The sequence below is a fragment of the Oryzias melastigma genome, linkage group LG15 (genome assembly GCF_002922805.2).
Source record: "Oryzias melastigma strain HK-1 linkage group LG15, ASM292280v2, whole genome shotgun sequence".
NCBI lineage: Eukaryota > Metazoa > Chordata > Actinopteri > Beloniformes > Adrianichthyidae > Oryzias > Oryzias melastigma.
Window position 1 is genome coordinate 26,330,117 of NC_050526.1, and position 17,723 is coordinate 26,347,839.

The following is a 17,723-nucleotide window of genomic DNA, read 5'->3' on the forward strand; positions in this document are numbered from 1 at the left end:
TGAGGGGAGAGGGCAGACGGTCTTTTGGGCGGTGGAGATGACCTTCTGGAGTGTTTTTCTCTGAGCTACCGTGCAGCTGGGGTACCATATATATATATATATATATATATATATACAGTATGTCAAAATACTTTCTATTGTTACACGATAAAACGACACCAGCAGTCTATGTGTAATGTTGTTCTTCCTCAGAATTCTCAGGGAGTACAGTCTCTGCTGGGCCTTTTTCAGCAGCTCAGTGGTATTCACCCTCCAGGATAGATTGTCCTCAATGTGAACACCCAGGAAGCGGAAGTCAGCCACCCTCTCCACGAGGTCCCCGTTGATGAGTAGTGGTGGGATGTTTGTTTTCCTTTTCCTGTGGTCAATTATGAGTTCTTTGGTTTTCGATGTGTTGGGGTGGAGGTTGTTGGCTGAGCACCATGTGGACAGTTGCTTGACCTCGTCTCTGTAGGGAGCCTCCTCTACCCCAGATATAAGTTCCACCACTGTGGTGTCGTCTGCAAACTTCACAATGGCGTTGCTTTGATGTACACGGGTTTACAATAAACTTAAAAGAATCACAAGGAGATCTTTGTTTTCATTCTATACTGGAAATATTTTTAGTTTAAGCAACAGAGAAAAGTGTGAAAATGTTCATGTCTGTCTGACAAAAGTGTATAAAGTGTATAGGGAAGAGGTCGTACTGCCTTAAACATCTGTGACATCTGTAATCCACAATAAACAAAGGACCACTGTTACATTAATTTACTTAATAATGAAGAATCATGATGTAAAAATTCCACTAATGTTTTTTCTTTAGTTATTTGCTTTATTAAACTTTATAATGTTAAAGAAATCTATTCATTTAAACGAGAAAATACACTAAGAGTTTGAGTTTGAACAATCTTGACATTTCAGATATCTGAATATCCAAATATTTAAAACGTCAAGATTGTGATTAGGCATCAAAAGAATAGTTATATACTTAATTTAAAAGCTGTTTCATAAATAACATTTTTTCTTCAACCATAGTTTAAGCTCACATTTTATTCTAAAGGCCACAAAAAGAAAAGTGAATTTGTAGCAAATGTCTTATTTGACTTAAAAAAATTAAAGTTGTGTCAAATTAATTATATCCATTTATAAAGAATGCAAACACTATTTGTTAACTAGGTTAAAAATCTCACAATACTGATGAGTTAACAAGAAAGCATTGAACACACGAAGCAACAGCAGATTTTAAAATTGAAATTTTTATTGGTCAAATGTTATTTTAGTGTTTCACAGTTCAAGCGAACTTAGAAACATCTTCAATCCAGATGAATCCAGGTAGTGTGCTCCTAAGAGCACCTCTGTTCCACCATCACCCAGCGTCCCAACCATCCATTGTTGTGCACAACAAATTTGCATCGATAAGACTGGAAGACAAATGATCAGAAATCATTAATCATGCAGACAAACAGCTTCAGTTGTTGGCTTTTTCAATAGCTCAAGATATATTAAAATACAGTATAACACATTTATCAATGAACTGTATTTTTAGGGGGGAAAATTAATACAGTTAATACCTGAGCCTTATCTGGATTCATGAAGGGAGGGCACCAGTTACCCATGCTGCCCTTTTTGCACAGGGTTCTTGCAATAATCACAATTATGGTGTACTGGTAACCTTCAAGGTACTGTATTAGACAAAAAATACGATTTTATGTTATTTTAAAGTAAAACATAATCATTCTGCAGTGAATCAGATTGACAGTCAACAGAAAGAGTACATTAAAGACAAACATTTAAAAAGCTAAACAGCATTTTCTTGAGCTGTTTCAGTAAAAAAAAAGAAGTAAAGACAACTGATGTTTGAAATAAGCTTGTCAATAAAAATTCTCCCACAATATAAATTCTAAAAGAATTTTCAAAATGTACAAAAACACAATTTAAAAAAATGTGTTTGCATCTTAAATCAAATCTATTAGCTTGGCCATAATCAACAGTATTCACTACTTTCTGGATTCTATACAATCTCATCAGTCAAATGGTACAAACCTTTCTCTGAACTTTTATGACCTTTATCGCTTTGTAAAGGTAAATATCTGTGGAGGCTTTGTTGTATTCGTCTATGGCAAACCTCAAAGCTTCCTGGACTTCTGGATCGTTGGCTGCTACCTCTATCAAGCCTTCTGGTTCCTGACCGAACCCGACAGCAAGCAGAACTGCCAGGAAAGGAAAAGCCAATTTCCACATCTTTGAATGCAACCAAAGACACAAAACCAGACAAATAACCTCAATGTTTCCCTCAGTTTTATACACACAAGTTTATCATGTTTATCAGAACATCTCAGCCAATCACCAGTGAGTCTCAAAAACTCCTTTCAGTGAGTGATCTCTCCAAAGCTCTCTTTGAAATCATGCGAGAAATTATTACAATCTGTTCTAGGATAAAGATAAGAACATTTCTTCTCTAGATTACACTTTCTAAGGTCAAGATATACAGTATGTTTAGTTGTTCTTTCATCAGATCTTTTTTTTTTATCTCATAATAGCATCCAGGTTGACGCTTCAAGTTTCTGTTTTTGCTTTAGTTTTGTTTCTCATTTATTCTCTCTTACTTCTGGTTAATCTCTGTTGCCATTTTTCATGTTTCAGTTAAGATATTTTTCTCACACAAAGATAATTTAAGTCCTTTTTATCATCGATCTCTGAACAGTTTTTGTTCTGATGTTCATGTGAGGTTCATGATCTGTCCTTTTTATCTGTAAAGGATAACTCTTTACAAATCTTATTACAACCAACAATTCTTTCTTATAATGTCTGACTGCTTTCTTAGAACTTCATATCTGCAAGCACAAATGTTCAACAAAAGCTCATAAAACCACTGCATCATTTTGAAGAAATTCTAAACTCAGTTTTGTCTCTGACATCAAAAAACCTTATTGGAAAAACACCACACAAGCTGTGATATTTGCTTGGTTTTGTTCAGGTTTATTTTGCAAATTCAATATTTTAAAATGAGCTTTCAAAGTTACAGAAAACACAAGTAAATCAAATGAACAAATCAAGTTAAAATAAGAACACATCAGGGGCTTGAAAGACATTCAGACTTCAAAGAGAGACATGAGGTTGTTCGTCGCACATCTGTGGTAAGTCTCTTCCTTCACATTCTGGGATAACTTAACAACTACCAACAGGTCACTGGGGTTCTCAGTTTGTCACCCCCTGTTTTTTTTTTAAGTCAGGCCCACAAATGTGGGACACAGTCTATTGCCGGGTCACACAACCACACTCAATCCCATCCACACCTGAGGAGAGGTAACCCTTCCGCTCTCCTTAGTTTTTTTATATTAAAAGTAGGGTCATCTGGACCCCCCAAGACAGTGCGCTGAACTTTTTTTTAATCTTTGATTTTTGAGTTTCACTTATGTCCATGACAGACATTAAATCCTGTCCACCTTTGTCATGGAAGAAATCACAAATCAATATGTGGTTGGAGTCAACTGGACCCCAAAGAGAGCGGAAGGGTTAAAGCACCAATTGACCTATGGAGCATGTTTTTGGACTGTGGGAGGAACCTGAAGTTCCTGAAGAAAACCCAGACATACACGAGTAAAACATAAAAACTTAAAGAACCCAGCAGAGATTCAAATCCAGATTTCTTCTGTGAGGAGACACTGCTAACCGGCACGCTTCTGTGCAGGCCCTCAAGTAGTTCCATCCCAAGGAATTCGGTAACCCCAATCACCACGCAGAGTGAGCAACAAAACGCCAGTTTGATTTTTAGAATGGCTCTGCAGAAAATGAACTGTCCAATTTCCATTGGTTATAATTAGTTTTTGCCAGTTTTAGGATATTTCACAGATCACTGTAGGATTTCATGTGCAAACGAGCCTCTTTGTCTGGGTCTCTAAATGTTTTAAACAGGTTTAACTTTTACATTTCTGCAACTTGACCTTTAAAATTTCCCACCAACCTATGAATATATACATATATATCATTTTTAGTGATTTGTTTATTCATTTTCTTTATTTCTGACCCATTTTCTGTTTTACTTGTTTAAGCAATTTCTTATTTCATAAGTCTATTCTGCTTGATGGCATAAAGCTCTAACCAAAAAAGTATCTATAATTTTACAGTAAATTTAAAAATCTTTCTGGTGTTTTTTATTTAAAAAATAACAATTTTCACCTAAAATAAGACACAAAAAGCTTCCCAGTACATAGTTAGGTTCAGACAGTCACTCAATTTCAAAAATCTGTCTGTTAACAATGAAAGAACTAAGGGTTGTTGCATTTGTTTCTTGTTCTGTCAGTTTTTCATTTTTGGCTCAAGAATTATGCCTGCATTTTAGATTCAGTCCAAAGAACAGTTAACAGCTTGTAATCAATTCAATGAGGGATTTAGGGCTCTGTGAATCCGTGACTGATCTGTTTCATTTGAGTTTATAGTTTGTTTTTATTCTAGAAACTGAAATTCAGTCAAAAATTTGAAACATTTTGGGGAACTGAGAAAATATAGACTTTTTTCTTTTGTGTCAGGGTGCGCTCTTTGATCCCATCTTTTTTAATACTTCAGACTCAACATGGTAAATACCCGTAAAAAGCATTCCACGTCAGCACAATAAAAAATGACTTCTTTTAAATGACTATTTTCATTCGAAAACTTTCAGCCGGGACAATCATTCAAATGTATATTTTAGAACAGATTAGGTTATTTCACTTGTATTCGGATATTGTTTTAGTTAACACCGTTTCAGTTTTAAAGAGAGTTTTGAAATGTTTTCAGCCAACTGAGAATTCATCCATGCAGCTGTATCAGTGCATTGAGGACTTGTAGCACCATTTAAATATATTCCTTTTGTTTAAAAAAACTGAATTATGCTTTAGGATAATTTTGGCTGTAACTTAAATTAACAGGAGTTTTTTTTTTTTTACATTAACTTAATTTTTTTCACCTTTTCTAGTTTGCTTAGTTTCTTAATTTATCAGGAAAATGGAAAACACTTTGGGGTTTTAAGACACATAATCTGTACACTGAAAAGAGATTAGAAAAAGTAGAGTATCATTAAGAAGATATGTAAGATTAAGTGAGGCTCCGACAGAAGGAGAACATCTTTTGTGATAACCCCATCATCAACTCTAATCTCAAACCTGTTGTGATACTTTTTTTTTTTTTTGTTCCTGGTGTTAAAGACAAAATGTTTCTTAGTGTCATGATGTGGAATGTCAGGACTGCAGTTGAGATATTTGATTTATCTTTTATATCTATTTAAAAACCCACTTCGACTGAGATATCAGATTCTGAGATGGTTTGGGCTAAAGGTCAGCAGCATAAGTCAAAGAGAAAAAAAGCACTTTTAAAATAACAGTGCAAGTAAAAACATTCCAGTACACAAATTCAAAGTACAAACAGGTGTCATAGCCTCACCTTTGCTGTATAAAACGTGGCAACAAGTTTGAATAAATTGTTTGCAGATGATGCTGAAAGAGCTTTGAGGGACGATGTGCTGCTTTCCCTTCCTTCACTTCCATGATTGAGGTGCAAAATGAAGATGCAAAGCAAAAAGTTATTTTTATCATTTTCATCAAATACCTTTATGAAAATGTAATATACATATTTAAGCTCCAGCATCCCCATGACCCCGAAAGGGACCAAGCAGGTCTAGAAAAGGGATGGGTGGAAGCATGGGCGGATAGTGTTACACATCTGAATCAACAGCCCCACCTTTTGGTCAATAGATGCAACATACTTTTGCACTGAAAGCATCACACAAATACAACCAGTAAAAGGGACTTTGTTATGCGTTAATGGGAAAAATTATATAAAAAAAAAATTCTATAAACCAACAGGGTCAAATTAAGAAAACATTTTCATCACAGAAACAATTTTTTAAGATGCTCCATTCTAAAAACAAAATAACATTCAAGAAAAAAAGATCTTTGAAAAAAAAAAAAAAAAACACACAAGTAACTGTGTTTGTGTCCAAGGTCAAATGCTTTAATAAGTTAAAACTGTAGCTAAAGGTGTAATGTTGAAATCTTCTCAACTGTAACAGACCTGAAAGTGTAAATTTGACTCTTGAAAAGGGTGTAATGTTTGGTCACAGTGTTGTTTAACACTTTATGTTAATTTCTTAATTTATAAGTTAGGTTCAATGTGGTGGTTCTTCCTCTGATGCTCGTTCACAGCTCATTACGTCTTTCTGAAAGAATCCATCTTTCACAAAGATGTAATGAAGGACAAAGATGCTGTTATCCTGAATATATAACGACATATTTTGGTAAAACTGTTGTATGTCAGAGACCTACATGGTTGTCTTAGGTGGATTGGTAATCTAGATAACCAGCTATACCAATTCATTCTTCAGTATTTGTTAAACATATGACCCATTCAGTAAGTGAATCTGTCTAAGCGCACTGTAATTAATGTTTAATCTCGAAACATTAAGTTTGACATGAAGGTTGAAAAAACCCAATGGAAATATGTGACATCTGCACAGAACCAGATGAAATCAATAACCAAAGACACTTTCAGAAAACACAAAAGGCAGCTTTAATGATCACTCTGCTGAAGTTTTAACAGATGAAAAGTTAGCAGCATGCTCAAAACTCAAATTAAATCCCTGACCAACAAGTTTGAGCAAATACTATACAAGTTTACTAGAGTAAGAAAAAGATTAAGTCCCATAAAAATATGTATATGTGGATGTTAATAGTTTTTGATTAATTTAGAGAAAGTTTGCATAAACAACAATCAGAGCAAACAATGTTGATCCAGAAGAATTCCTGAGCTGTTCATTCACACACAATTCTCCTTCATCACTCTTGTGTCATTGAGCCACGGACGACTCCACACAGTAAAGGTGCACTCGTAATTCTGAAAGACACGAGCACACGACAACATCAACGAGCTTCACAGCATTATTTACACAAACCAGTGACGTTCAGTTGGATTAAAGACACTCACTGATGCAGAGCAACACTGGGTTGACTGCATGCAAACAGAAAAATCACTCCGTATTTTTACTGAATAAATACCTGAGCCAGTTGTGGGTCTGTGTGAACACTGCACACTTCATTGTCGTTTCCCTTTCTGCATGAGGTTCTGGCCATTTTCACTGTGATGATGTATTTGACACCTTCAACCACCTGGAAGATCCAGAGAAACAAACACAGGAAATACTGTTTATTATTTCTTCAAACTAAATTTCATAAGCATAAATGCAGTGCAAGAAAAGTATTTTTTTCATTAGTTTTTTTTATTAATGAATGTGATCCATTTTATAATATTTTAAGTTGGAACTTTTCCTTTCTATGTTATATGTAATTGTTTCATGTTATTCTGTGTTTACTATTTGTTTACTTCTAATTTCTTGCTCACATTTCATTTGCTGGAATTAGTCTGTGTAGAAACTTTTTTTTATATTCATTGCTTTGTTTTGGACATGCGCCTCTGTTCTGTAAATTAGTCTAAATTCAATAAAGTAAAAAAAAAAATCCAAAGAAACACATTTCTGCATTTATCCATTCATTCACCAAACCAGAAAAACAACAAATCTCTACTTGGCTATTGTTTTAGTTTCCCTTTTATCATTATTTTTAATTTTATTATTCTTATTCATTTATTTAGGCCCCTTCTTCATTTGTGTTCTTATTTTATTTTGCATGATTAAGAAATTACTATTTTCTCTTTTTAGTACAGCGACTATAGTGTTTTAGTCTATGGTTTTAAAGCTATATTAAATCATTACCTTCTACGTGGGATTATATGTTAGTGTGTTGTGATATGTTCAATAAAAATTTACTAGATTTGACAAAACCCTTAGTGCCCATCATATTAAAAAACAATAGTTTATTATTGTGAGAGAGAAAAGAGGAAAAGAAGTGCAGCGATTAAGGAAGTTAAAGAGGACATAAATGAAAACAGATCACCAGCTAGAAAAGGGGGTTTGATTCAGTTTAAACCACCACAAACTGACATGTAGAGACAAAAACAAATATTAGAATACTCAAAATGGTCGTTAAAAAGAACTTGAATGTTGAAAACTTTATTAACACAGGATTGTTACGCTAGGCTAGTAGCGCAGATTTACAGATAATGAAATGACCACGTGACTTGCCACCATTACTGTTTTACTTGATTAGAACTCGTTAATCTAAACTAAAGGATTAAAGGTCAGAAGTTTCCTACCTGCGCCTGAGCCCTGACAACCTCCGCCACTTGGCGGACGTACATGTCGTTGGACCGTCTGTTGTGCGCCTGAACGGCGTAATTCAGGGCGTCCAGGACACCGGCGTCATTGCTGTCAATGTCCATCAAACCCCCCGTCATAAAACTAAACCCAACGGCGAACAGGGCCGCCAAAAAAGCGGTCTTCCACATCCCGGCGTTTTGAGAAACAAATCGAAAACAAAAACAACGCAAACAAGTTCGGTGACACTTCCGGTTTCTCTGTAGATTGCGTCAGTGCTGAAAAGGTGGAGTGACATGTGTCTCGACCAATCAGAATTCAGCTTCACACAAACCCGCGTCTTAGATTTTTTTTCTCCTCCTCCTCCCTGAAAGACTGTCGCCATTGGATTTTGGAATATCTCTTAAAACGGAAACTTTAGAATAAATAAAGTTCTGACCTCCGGAGTGAAAAATCTTTCCTTTAGCCCCACGGACACTTGAGAGTGCCACTAAAGGTATGTTGTAACTGCCAGAATTGCGTAAAAACATTTTTTTTATTTATCAAGTGGAGGAAAAAAATTGACCTCCGTCCTATTTTAGCAGGTCCAAAGTCACCTGTGAGCCGTTTGAGCCGCACGATTATGGAGAGACTGCATCTTTTGAAGTAACGCTATATTTTATTTAGCTCAGGGTTTAGCACAAGCATGCACATATATATATAATGTAACATTTATTTATTTGTTTTGCATCTTTCAGAGACTCTTTCTTCGGCCTGGAGCCTGTCCAGCAGCAGCTCATCATTGGATCTGTTGTTGCTGCTACAGGAATTTTGGCTTTTTTTGCTCACAGAAGCAGCAAAGTGAAGACCATTCCTCTTGGAGAAGGTTGGTGGGGAGCAGGCCAGAAGCCAGCATCAGAGGATGAAGCCATCCGTCCCTTCACTATCCAAACCTCAGATCAAGAGATCAAGGTATGGAGATCAAGCTGGCCTTCGAAAAGCTGCAGACTCTCTTATGTGAAGGAGCTGTCTTCTTTGACAGGACCTGCAGGACCGCATCGACAGAACCCGATTCGCTGAACCCTTAGAGCAGAGTGGCTTCCAGTATGGCTTTAACTCCACATATCTCAGGAGGGTTGTGTCCTATTGGAGGAATGAGTATGACTGGAAGAAGCAGGTGGCAGTGCTGAACACCTATCCGCATTTCAAAACCAAAATTGAAGGTATACACATCTTTTCTGGGTTTGCTTTTCTCTAAAACAGTGTTTTACCAACGTTTTTGGGACAACCCAGTTGTTAAGGGTGTAACTATTCATTTTAATGATTTGATTCATATCATAATTTTTGGTTGCCGATATAATTTATAGTGGATATTAGTTCAGTTTGAACACAGAGCTGATGTCCTGGCAATGGTAAATGTTTTTTTTTTAGACTGATTAGATGAAATTGAATATTTTTTTCATTTTGAATCCTCTGCAGGACTGGACGTGCATTTCCTTCATGTGCGCCCCTCACATGCCAGCAGCCAGAAGGTTCTTCCTCTGATGCTCGTTCATGGCTGGCCCGGCTCCTTCTACGAGTTCTACAAGATTCTACCACTTCTCACTAAAAACCATGAGGGGATTACATTTGAGGTCATAATCCCGTCCATCCCAGGCTACGGCTATTCCGAAGCGTCTCATAAACAAGGTGGAGAAGTCTTAATCTTTTTTTTTTTTAATCTCAGACTGAATTTATCTTCAAACCCCTTCTCTTCTGCAGGGTTGGACAGCCTGGCTGTTGCCAGGATTTTTCTGAAGTTAATGGAGCGTTTGGGATTCTCTGAGTTCTATGTGCAAGGAGGGGACTGGGGCTCCCTCATCACCACTAACATGTCCCAGATGAAGCCTGAGTGAGTCCTGAACAAACTTCCAAAAACAGCCTGTGAGAGTAAAATGTTCCTCAGCTGTGAAACAATGTTCCCTCTGTGAGAACAGATTCCTAAAAACAGATTCTAACCAAAACTCTGTAAAAGAGACTGAATGCAAACGTATGAACCAAGCCTGCGTTTGATGTTCTCTAGGTGTGTGAAAGGTCTCCATCTCAACATGTGCATGTCCATGAGGGGCTTCAAGATATTGCTGTCTCTGATTATCGGCCCCTATCTGCCCTTCCTGGTGGGGCTCACCCGGGAGGATGCTCGCCGATTGTTCCCTTTCTTTAAAAAGAACGTTTGGGAAATCCTGAAGGAGTCTGGCTACATGCACATTCAGGCCACGAAACCCGACACCGCAGGTGAGAAGATACCTAAAAACAGCTGCTGACGATCAAAACGGGACAAAGTTGATTCTCAAAGATCATTTCTTAACACAATTTTCTCCTCAGGCTGTGGAGTCAACGACTCTCCTGTTGGGCTGGCGGCTTACATTTTGGAGAAGTTCTCAACCTGGACTGATTACAAAAACAGAGATTTGGCTGATGGTGGACTGGAGAGGTAACTAAATACTTCAGTTTCCATGGTAATTTGTCCAGTAACAGTTTGTAAATAAGTGTGAATCCCCAAACCTAACAGAACTACTGCAGTTGCTACAAACTCAGTATCAGTGGGTCAGTCAACCTCTGCAAGCAGAGTAAATAAACCTCATCTTTAATTTTTTTCTCTTACCTGCAGGTAAGTTTGTTTTTCTGTCCTGCAAAATACCCAAAATCTCTCATGGGACTCAAAACAACATTTCAAAATCCTCTACCAAAAACACGTGCTGAATATTCTAATGAAGTTTTGAAATTATTATGGCCTGGCAGCCATTTGGTGGCAATTCCATCCATCCATCTCCTTGACCGCTGTGTCCCTTTCGGGGTCGCGGGGCGCCGGAGCCTATCCCGGCTACTGAAGGGCGAAGGCGGGGTACACCCTGGACAGGTCGCCAGTCTGTCGCAGGGCCTCAATCACACACACATCCACTCTCACATTCACACCTAGGGGCAATTTAGAGTCACCAATGAACCTATGAAGCACGTTTTTGGACGGTGGGAGGAAGCCGGAGTCCCCGGTGAAAACCCACGCATGCACGGGGAGAACATGCAAACTCCACACAGAAAGGTCCCAGCCGGGATACGAACCGGGGCCTTCTCGCTGTGAGGCTAGAGCGCTAACCACTTGCGCCACCGTGCAGCCCTTGGTGGCAATTTTCACACAATATGGGAAAAGAAAACTTCTGTTCACAAAATTCCACTCACACAGAACCCATCTAGTTACGTCTACAACCACAGCTGATGTTTTGACGACTTTTGACCTTGACCCCCCCTATAAATAAATAAATAATCAATTACCTTTTGTAACTTCTAGAAAGTTAAACTTCTTCTAGGGAGGAAGCTGCTTTGGGGGAAAAAAGATGGATTTTAAAAAATGTAAATTTTGAACAAATCTGGCGTGACGAGCTCTCAAAAGTGATGTTACCATGTTGCTCACACATTTTTTACCGGAACATTTTAATATACGAGTCCTCAAGCTGAACAAGACAATATAACGTGATGTAAGCATATTGGGAATGTGGGCGTGGTTAACAAAAATTTTCAGTTTTATTTCCAAGGAAATAAGAAAACATTTGCTTTTGCCAATTCATCTAAAGGTTACACGTAACCCCCATGGAGAACACAGCATATTATGGTTACTATTGAAATAAAACTACAAATACAATAAAAATCTTTTTTAAACTTTGTGCCAAACGAGATCACCAAAAATGTGTAAAGGATTATTTATTGTGGTTAATTTTCCAGCGAATGTCGTTTTGTACAGGAAGTACAGCTTGGATGAACTTCTGACAAACGTCATGATCTACTGGACCACCGGCTCAATCGTCTCCTCCATGCGCTTCTACAAGGAGAACTTCAAGAGTGACCCAAACAAAAGAATCGATGCTCTGTATGCAAGCACTTGAACCTTTTATTCTGAAATGGATTTCAAAGCTAACAATCTTTAATATTCTGTGTTGTAGAACCGGGATATTTGTGCCCACTGGTGTGGCGGCGTTTCCCAACGAGCTGGCGCACTGCCCTAAATCCTGGGCCCAGATTAGATACCGGAACATCCAGTCCTACACGTTTATGCCGAGTGGCGGTCACTTCGCAGCCTTTGAGGAGCCAATGCTGCTCGCTAAAGACATCATCCAGTTTGTGAAGAAAGTGGAGAAGATGTAAACGTGGAACAGCAGCGGTCATGATGCTCTTTTTTTATTATCATTCTTCACACAAGCACACACATTCTTTAATCTTCTACACATCATTTTTACTCTGCTTGATGTTGGTTAAACTCATTATCAGTAAATAAGTGCACAGATGTTAACGTCACACTGATATGTCCTGAGATCTGTTAAACAAAAGAAACAATGTTCTTCAAACCTTTCAAGTCTTGTTCATTAAAAATGTATTGCACAAATGATGATTTCTGGTTTTGTTTTCTGCAAATACTTACATATTCTGTTCTTCACACAGACAAAACATTCATCTGTATTCAGAAGGTTAAAAAAAACAATTAAAAATAGTTAACACACCTGCATGCAAATCTCATTAGCATTTGCATCTTACTATGATGCAAAAATGACATTTTATTAAAAATAAACCCTCTTATATTACACAGACACAAATTCTGGTGATCAAAATCCTTTTTAGTGTTAGTTGCTAAAGCCCTTAATAGTCACAGGTGCCTGGAACCAAACATAATCTTGCCAGTCGCTCTCCTTTTTCTGCTTCTCACAGACGTTGGGATCAGTGGCCAAAGTGATGATCTGGTTTTTGACCCGGGTCGGAATTTTAAACTGTAATTTCGGGCGAAACCAGCCGACGCCGCAATCCCTGTGTGCCAGAGCTAAAACGGTGGTAGGCATCAAGCGAACGGGTCTGGAGTCGGACAGGAGGTCGGCAACGAAAAGAGTGCGGAAGAGGAGCCTCAAGCAGGAGGACACTCGCAGACACTGGCCCCCGCCAACCAGCAGCAGGTCCTCCATGTTGATCTCGTAAAGCTCCTTTGGCAGGACGAGGGAACCGCCCATCAACAGTAACACTCGCGGGACTCTGCTGAGGGAAAACAGCACCTCCAGCTGGTGGAGCACCTCTTCCAGCTCCTGAAGGGTCTGTTGACACTTGTGATCCACATCTGCAGAGTGGACTTTCCTTTGCCTCACCACATCTTTATCCTGAAAAAGAAACATAATTTGAACATCCTTCAAGAGCGACCAAGCAGCTAGAAATGTGCATGTTTTTTTTTCTCACCTCCACGTCTTGCTGCTTCTTCTGGGAGTACACGAGCTGATCATACGTCATGGGGAGCTGCTGCCTCTGGTAGAGAATGCATTTGAGGATCTCACTAACAAAGCGGTAGCTGCCATCTTGGGTCACAGGGCCAGGAAAGATCACATTCACACAGCCTTCTTCCTTTGCTCTCCTCAGCACCTCAGCATCTCTGTTCTCCGTGTGAGAGTGATGTTTACCAGCAGACTCCTGACAGGAAGTGGTCTCCCCCTCTTCCTGTTGGTCTTCTGTAAATGTGTTGCCAACATCACTGTAACCTGGTAAAAACATTACAGCTACACATAATGGATGTATAGATTTACATATTAAAACAATTGACTAAACACATAAATGTTTTTTTTTTTTTACTAAATGATTAATTATAGTTTGAACTTTTTCTAAAGCAAAATATGCTAACTAGCAGGAAAACTGCACAATTGTCAGAAAGAGATGAACGTTTTTCTTTGTAAACGTCTTCTAAAGTCTTTCGATAAACATTGTTTGTTACCTTGAGTGTTTCCTTTGTTCCCTCCACACTGTTCAGAGCAGATATCGGTTCCGTTTGGGGCCTTCACTGACAACTTCTCCTCAGACGGTTGCGAGGAAGAGTTTAGATCGTCAGGAAGACTTTGTAAACTTAGATCTAAGTACGTTAAACTCGTTTCCTCTCGTGAACTAATTTCTTTTTCGGAGGAAAAAGATAGTCGTCGCTTCACCAAGGTGTCTTCGCTCTTTGCGGCGGATTGATTTTCGGAGACTTCAGAATCTGGAGCCAGTTTTAAAACTAAAAAAGGTTCCGCCATGTTTTTGAATGTCGGCGCCTCTGTTCTGCCGAAATGCACCATGGGAAATGTATAAAGTGGTGCGTTCAAATAATCCGGGGGAAACGGACACACAATTCAAGCTACGTGTTATCTTATCTAGTATAATAATAATAATGATAATAATAATGATACAATATTTTAGGTATTTTCTATAATCCATTTGAGTGGTATGCAGTAAAACTGCACCCTGTAAACATATCATTAGACCACTTGAAACAACGAAAACAAATCCACATTGTTTTGTTGCATACAGGGTTCAGAAGAAACGTTTCTTTATGAACTAAAGTATCACGTACATTTTTGTCGACTAAACTGATTTTTAAATCAGGCTGTAATCACCACAAAATATGTCACTCAGTACCCCCTCTAGTGGCGGATTTGTGTAGTGCACCCAAGAAAAGTAGAGATTCCTCCTCAGGTGTGATAATTAGTCGAAGGTTCACGTGGAAGACGATTAATTCATTGCTTTAAAGAAAACTGAAAAACAGCGGTGACGACCTGTATGTTTCATTCCTTAAAGTGGTTTTATTTGATCATGTCTTCCGTGCGCGTGGCTGTTCGAGCTCGTCCTGTGAATAAAAGGTAGATTTAAATTCACTCAAATTTGGCACTACAATTGTTTAAAATTTGATATTTCTATTTTTATTTATATTTTTACTGCTATTTAAAAGATACATGTGTTGGTAATTTTAATAAAACAGCTGTAAATGCTCTTAAAAATGGTTAATTGATAGTTTTGGCTTTTCACAGGGAGCAGCATTTATCATCCAAGATAATGGTTCACATTAGGGGGAACTCAATATCTATTCAGAAGGTATTTAATCACAAAATTATGCCAGAACAATCTTTTGAAAGGAACAAGGTCAATAATCTGAGTTTTAATGTTAAAGTCTTCACCAGTCCAAGGGGAAAAGGCAAAAGACCGAGAGAAAACCTTCTCATTTGACTTTGCTTTTGACTCCACTGACACAGAAAGCTCCACATTTGCATCCCAAGAGAAGGTATGTTTATTCTGTGTGATGAACTATCTTTAGATCTTTTCATCAAAGTTGGTGCAAAGTTTGTCCTTTTGTTTTGCTCAGATTTTCCAGGAATTGGGTTCTGGTGTGTTGAAAGCTGCATTTGAAGGGTTCAACGCCTGCATGTTTGCTTATGGGCAAACAGGCTCAGGGAAATCGCACACTATGATGGGTCTTAAAGTGAGTTTTTAAGTGTTTTTAGTAGTTTGTGACCTGCCCTATAGAATGTATTCATGTTTTAAAATCTATTGCATTAGTTAATAATCTGGTTTAATTCAATAGCATCAAGTTTAAAAATAAATAATTTAGTTTTTACTTAAAAAAATGCATAAATATTAACCGTAACTGTGCTTCTTTATATTGATTCTACAAACTGCTTTTATGATTTTAAAGGTTCTCCTTTTCTATATATGTATATTTTTTGGTGCATTATCAGTCAAGAACATTGAAGCCTTTTGGTAATTCCTGCAGGAGCATGCATGCCATAAGTGCTCTCAGTGTGAGGGCAGGAGCCGCTAAGTGCACCACAGCATTTCAGATTTTGCAGAACATTCTAGATGTGCTCACGCAAGAAATGCAGCTTCATTAGGCCGGCTTGTCTCTTTTTACTAATCAGAAAATTTGATGTGTGCACTGAAGCATTATCTCCCTTTATTCTGCAATGGAGATTTTACAATAGGGGAGAGATTTCTACTTGTCATTCAAGTAACATATACAAGGTCATGAGCGGAGCTGCTGCTCAAGCTTATAGATAATTCTATATGACTCTAAACGCTGACTGTCTTTTACTTTGTAATTTAAAGAAGAAGGCAACAGGCTCCTACTGGAAAATTGCTTTCACGGTTAAGTAACTCCACATCGGATGAGCCGATGCATTTGTTAATCAGTAGTCTTTGCATGTGTTGAGCTTCTGTAGTGATGCTGAAAAAAGATGAAAGATTAACCAATAATAGACATTTAAAAGATATTACTTTCTATGGGTTGTTATGAACTTTTATCTAATCTTTTCTTTTAAGGATGATAAAGGTTTGATTCCTCGTATCTGTGAGGGCTTGTTCATGGAGATGTCCGAAAGAAGCAAAACCGATGCCGTTTCATTTCATACCGAAGTCAGGTAATCTTGAATCAAAAATAAAACTTTAAAGACTTAAAAACATAGAAGAGTTCCCCAAATAAACAAAACCATAAAATGTGGTTAACTTTTTGATTTTTTTTTTCTTATCACCTTAGGAGATGTTTATGTTTCCTCTTTGAATTATTTGCATTTGTTAGCAATCTTAAGCAATTGGCAACTTAAGATGTTTTTCTTTTTAATTAAGTCAGTTTTCATGGATGACAGAAGATTTAGTGGCTGAGGGTGGCGGTCCAGAGTCTCACCTGAACTGTGCTTTGTAAAACTGGAACCATATCCACCTAAGAGAGCTTATTTAGATTATATTAACTATTAAAAGAAATATAATTAAAGATTATGTAAAAATATATTTGGATCCATGTAACGCACACCAGCAAACTGCTTTAAAAATAAAAAATCTTGCACAAAACTAGCCTCAGACTTTATTCTTTTCATTCTTTCTCTCATCAACACATTTTTTTATAAATTTATCTGACTAACCCGTATAGAATATTGAAGTATTACAGGTGCAATGAAATTGTTACATTAATAATTATTTAAAGAAACCTTTTAAAATGCTTTGATTCTGAAGTAGAAATGAAACCCCTAAATAATGTGTTGGTTTTCTCTTTGTTTTCTTAGCTATCTGGAGATCTACAACGAGCGTGTTCAGGACCTTCTCAAGAAGAAACCATCAACTACCACGGTTGTGGGTTTGAAAGTGAGGGAACATCCCAGAAATGGACCATATGTGGAAAGTAAAGATTTTTCTTTTACATTTAAATTTAAATAATTTCTGTATTTGTAAGATTTAGAAAAAGTGTAACGCAAACTATGTGTAGATCTATCAAAACACGTGGTTCACAGCCATGGTGACGTGGAGGGTCTGATCCTTCTGGGGAATACCAACCGCACCGTCGCCAGCACGGGCATGAATGATGAGAGCAGCCGCTCGCACGCCATCTTCACCATCACTTTTACCCAGGTGAAACGCAGGGAGGAAAATATTCAATCTTACATCTACCTAACAGAATTCCTTAAACTTTTATTTAAGTCAGTCCTCTGGACTTGAAGGTTACATTTTCACGTTTTTTCTTTTAACTGTGCAGGCATGGTTTGATGCAGAGTTTCCACGCGAGTTAATAAGTAAGATCCACCTGGTGGACCTGGCGGGCAGTGAGAGGGCGGATTCTACACAAAGCAGAGGCATCAGGCTGAAGGAAGGAGCCAACATCAACAAATCCCTGGTTACTTTGGGAAGTGTGATCTCAGCGCTCGGTAAAAACAGTCTCTCTTCCTTTAAAGACCCACTCCAATCGTCCTTTCATCTGTTTTCAGGGCCTTCCCAGTGGTATTTAAATTAT

At 37.9% G+C, this 17,723-nt stretch overlaps 5 protein-coding genes across 9 annotated transcripts in view; 2 read left to right on the forward strand and 3 right to left on the reverse strand.

The window, feature by feature from the left end:
* Positions 1–1,246: 1,246 nt before the first annotated feature.
* Positions 1,247–2,474, reverse strand: LOC112161743 (cystatin). Its single transcript, XM_024297151.2, has 3 exons — positions 2,023–2,474; positions 1,551–1,661; positions 1,247–1,400 (listed from the first exon to the last, which is right to left on the reverse strand). Exons 1-3 carry the CDS (start codon positions 2,218–2,220, stop codon positions 1,323–1,325), a joined length of 387 nt encoding a protein of 128 aa, XP_024152919.1. The 5' UTR covers positions 2,221–2,474; the 3' UTR covers positions 1,247–1,322.
* Positions 2,475–6,498: 4,024 nt separating this feature from the next.
* Positions 6,499–8,447, reverse strand: LOC112161744 (cystatin). Its single transcript, XM_024297152.2, has 3 exons — positions 8,161–8,447; positions 7,008–7,118; positions 6,499–6,846 (listed from the first exon to the last, which is right to left on the reverse strand). Exons 1-3 carry the CDS (start codon positions 8,350–8,352, stop codon positions 6,769–6,771), a joined length of 381 nt encoding a protein of 126 aa, XP_024152920.1. The 5' UTR covers positions 8,353–8,447; the 3' UTR covers positions 6,499–6,768.
* A 67-nt stretch (positions 8,448–8,514) lies between these two features.
* On the forward strand, positions 8,515–12,554 carry ephx5 (epoxide hydrolase 5). Of its 2 annotated transcripts, none has more exons than XM_024297146.2 (10): positions 8,515–8,657; positions 8,743–8,806; positions 8,899–9,112; positions 9,183–9,363; positions 9,620–9,829; positions 9,902–10,031; positions 10,203–10,414; positions 10,505–10,613; positions 11,916–12,041; positions 12,115–12,554. In XM_024297146.2, the coding sequence occupies exons 2-10, from the start codon at positions 8,784–8,786 to the stop codon at positions 12,314–12,316; spliced, it is 1,407 nt and encodes a 468-aa protein (XP_024152914.1). In that variant the 5' UTR covers positions 8,515–8,657; positions 8,743–8,783; the 3' UTR covers positions 12,317–12,554. The 2 variants fall into 2 exon arrangements, with proteins under 2 accessions (XP_024152914.1, XP_024152916.1); XM_024297148.1 differs by having other exon boundaries at positions 8,746–8,806.
* Positions 12,555–12,682: 128 nt separating this feature from the next.
* LOC112161742 (MAD2L1 binding protein) lies at positions 12,683–14,256 on the reverse strand. Of its 2 annotated transcripts, none has more exons than XM_024297150.2 (3): positions 13,914–14,256; positions 13,388–13,653; positions 12,683–13,311 (listed from the first exon to the last, which is right to left on the reverse strand). In XM_024297150.2, exons 1-3 carry the CDS (start codon positions 14,248–14,250, stop codon positions 12,790–12,792), a joined length of 1,125 nt encoding a protein of 374 aa, XP_024152918.1. In that variant the 5' UTR covers positions 14,251–14,256; the 3' UTR covers positions 12,683–12,789. The 2 variants fall into 2 exon arrangements, with proteins under 2 accessions (XP_024152918.1, XP_024152917.1); XM_024297149.2 differs by having other exon boundaries at positions 13,388–13,683; positions 13,914–14,255.
* Positions 14,257–14,636: 380 nt separating this feature from the next.
* The window catches only part of kif16bb (kinesin family member 16Bb), a 28,993-nt gene continuing 25,906 nt past the window's right edge, over positions 14,637–17,723 (forward strand). For 2 of the 3 annotated variants that reach the window (XM_024296693.2, XM_024296695.2), the window contains exons 1-8: positions 14,637–14,811; positions 14,980–15,043; positions 15,120–15,230; positions 15,312–15,428; positions 16,265–16,362; positions 17,002–17,117; positions 17,202–17,344; positions 17,469–17,637. In XM_024296693.2, the coding sequence (XP_024152461.1) occupies positions 14,732–14,811; positions 14,980–15,043; positions 15,120–15,230; positions 15,312–15,428; positions 16,265–16,362; positions 17,002–17,117; positions 17,202–17,344; positions 17,469–17,637 (898 nt within the window). In that variant the 5' untranslated portion in view covers positions 14,637–14,731. The remainder of the gene's footprint in view (positions 14,812–14,979; positions 15,044–15,119; positions 15,231–15,311; positions 15,429–16,264; positions 16,363–17,001; positions 17,118–17,201; positions 17,345–17,468; positions 17,638–17,723) is intronic. The other variant, XM_024296694.2, reaches the window with a different exon arrangement.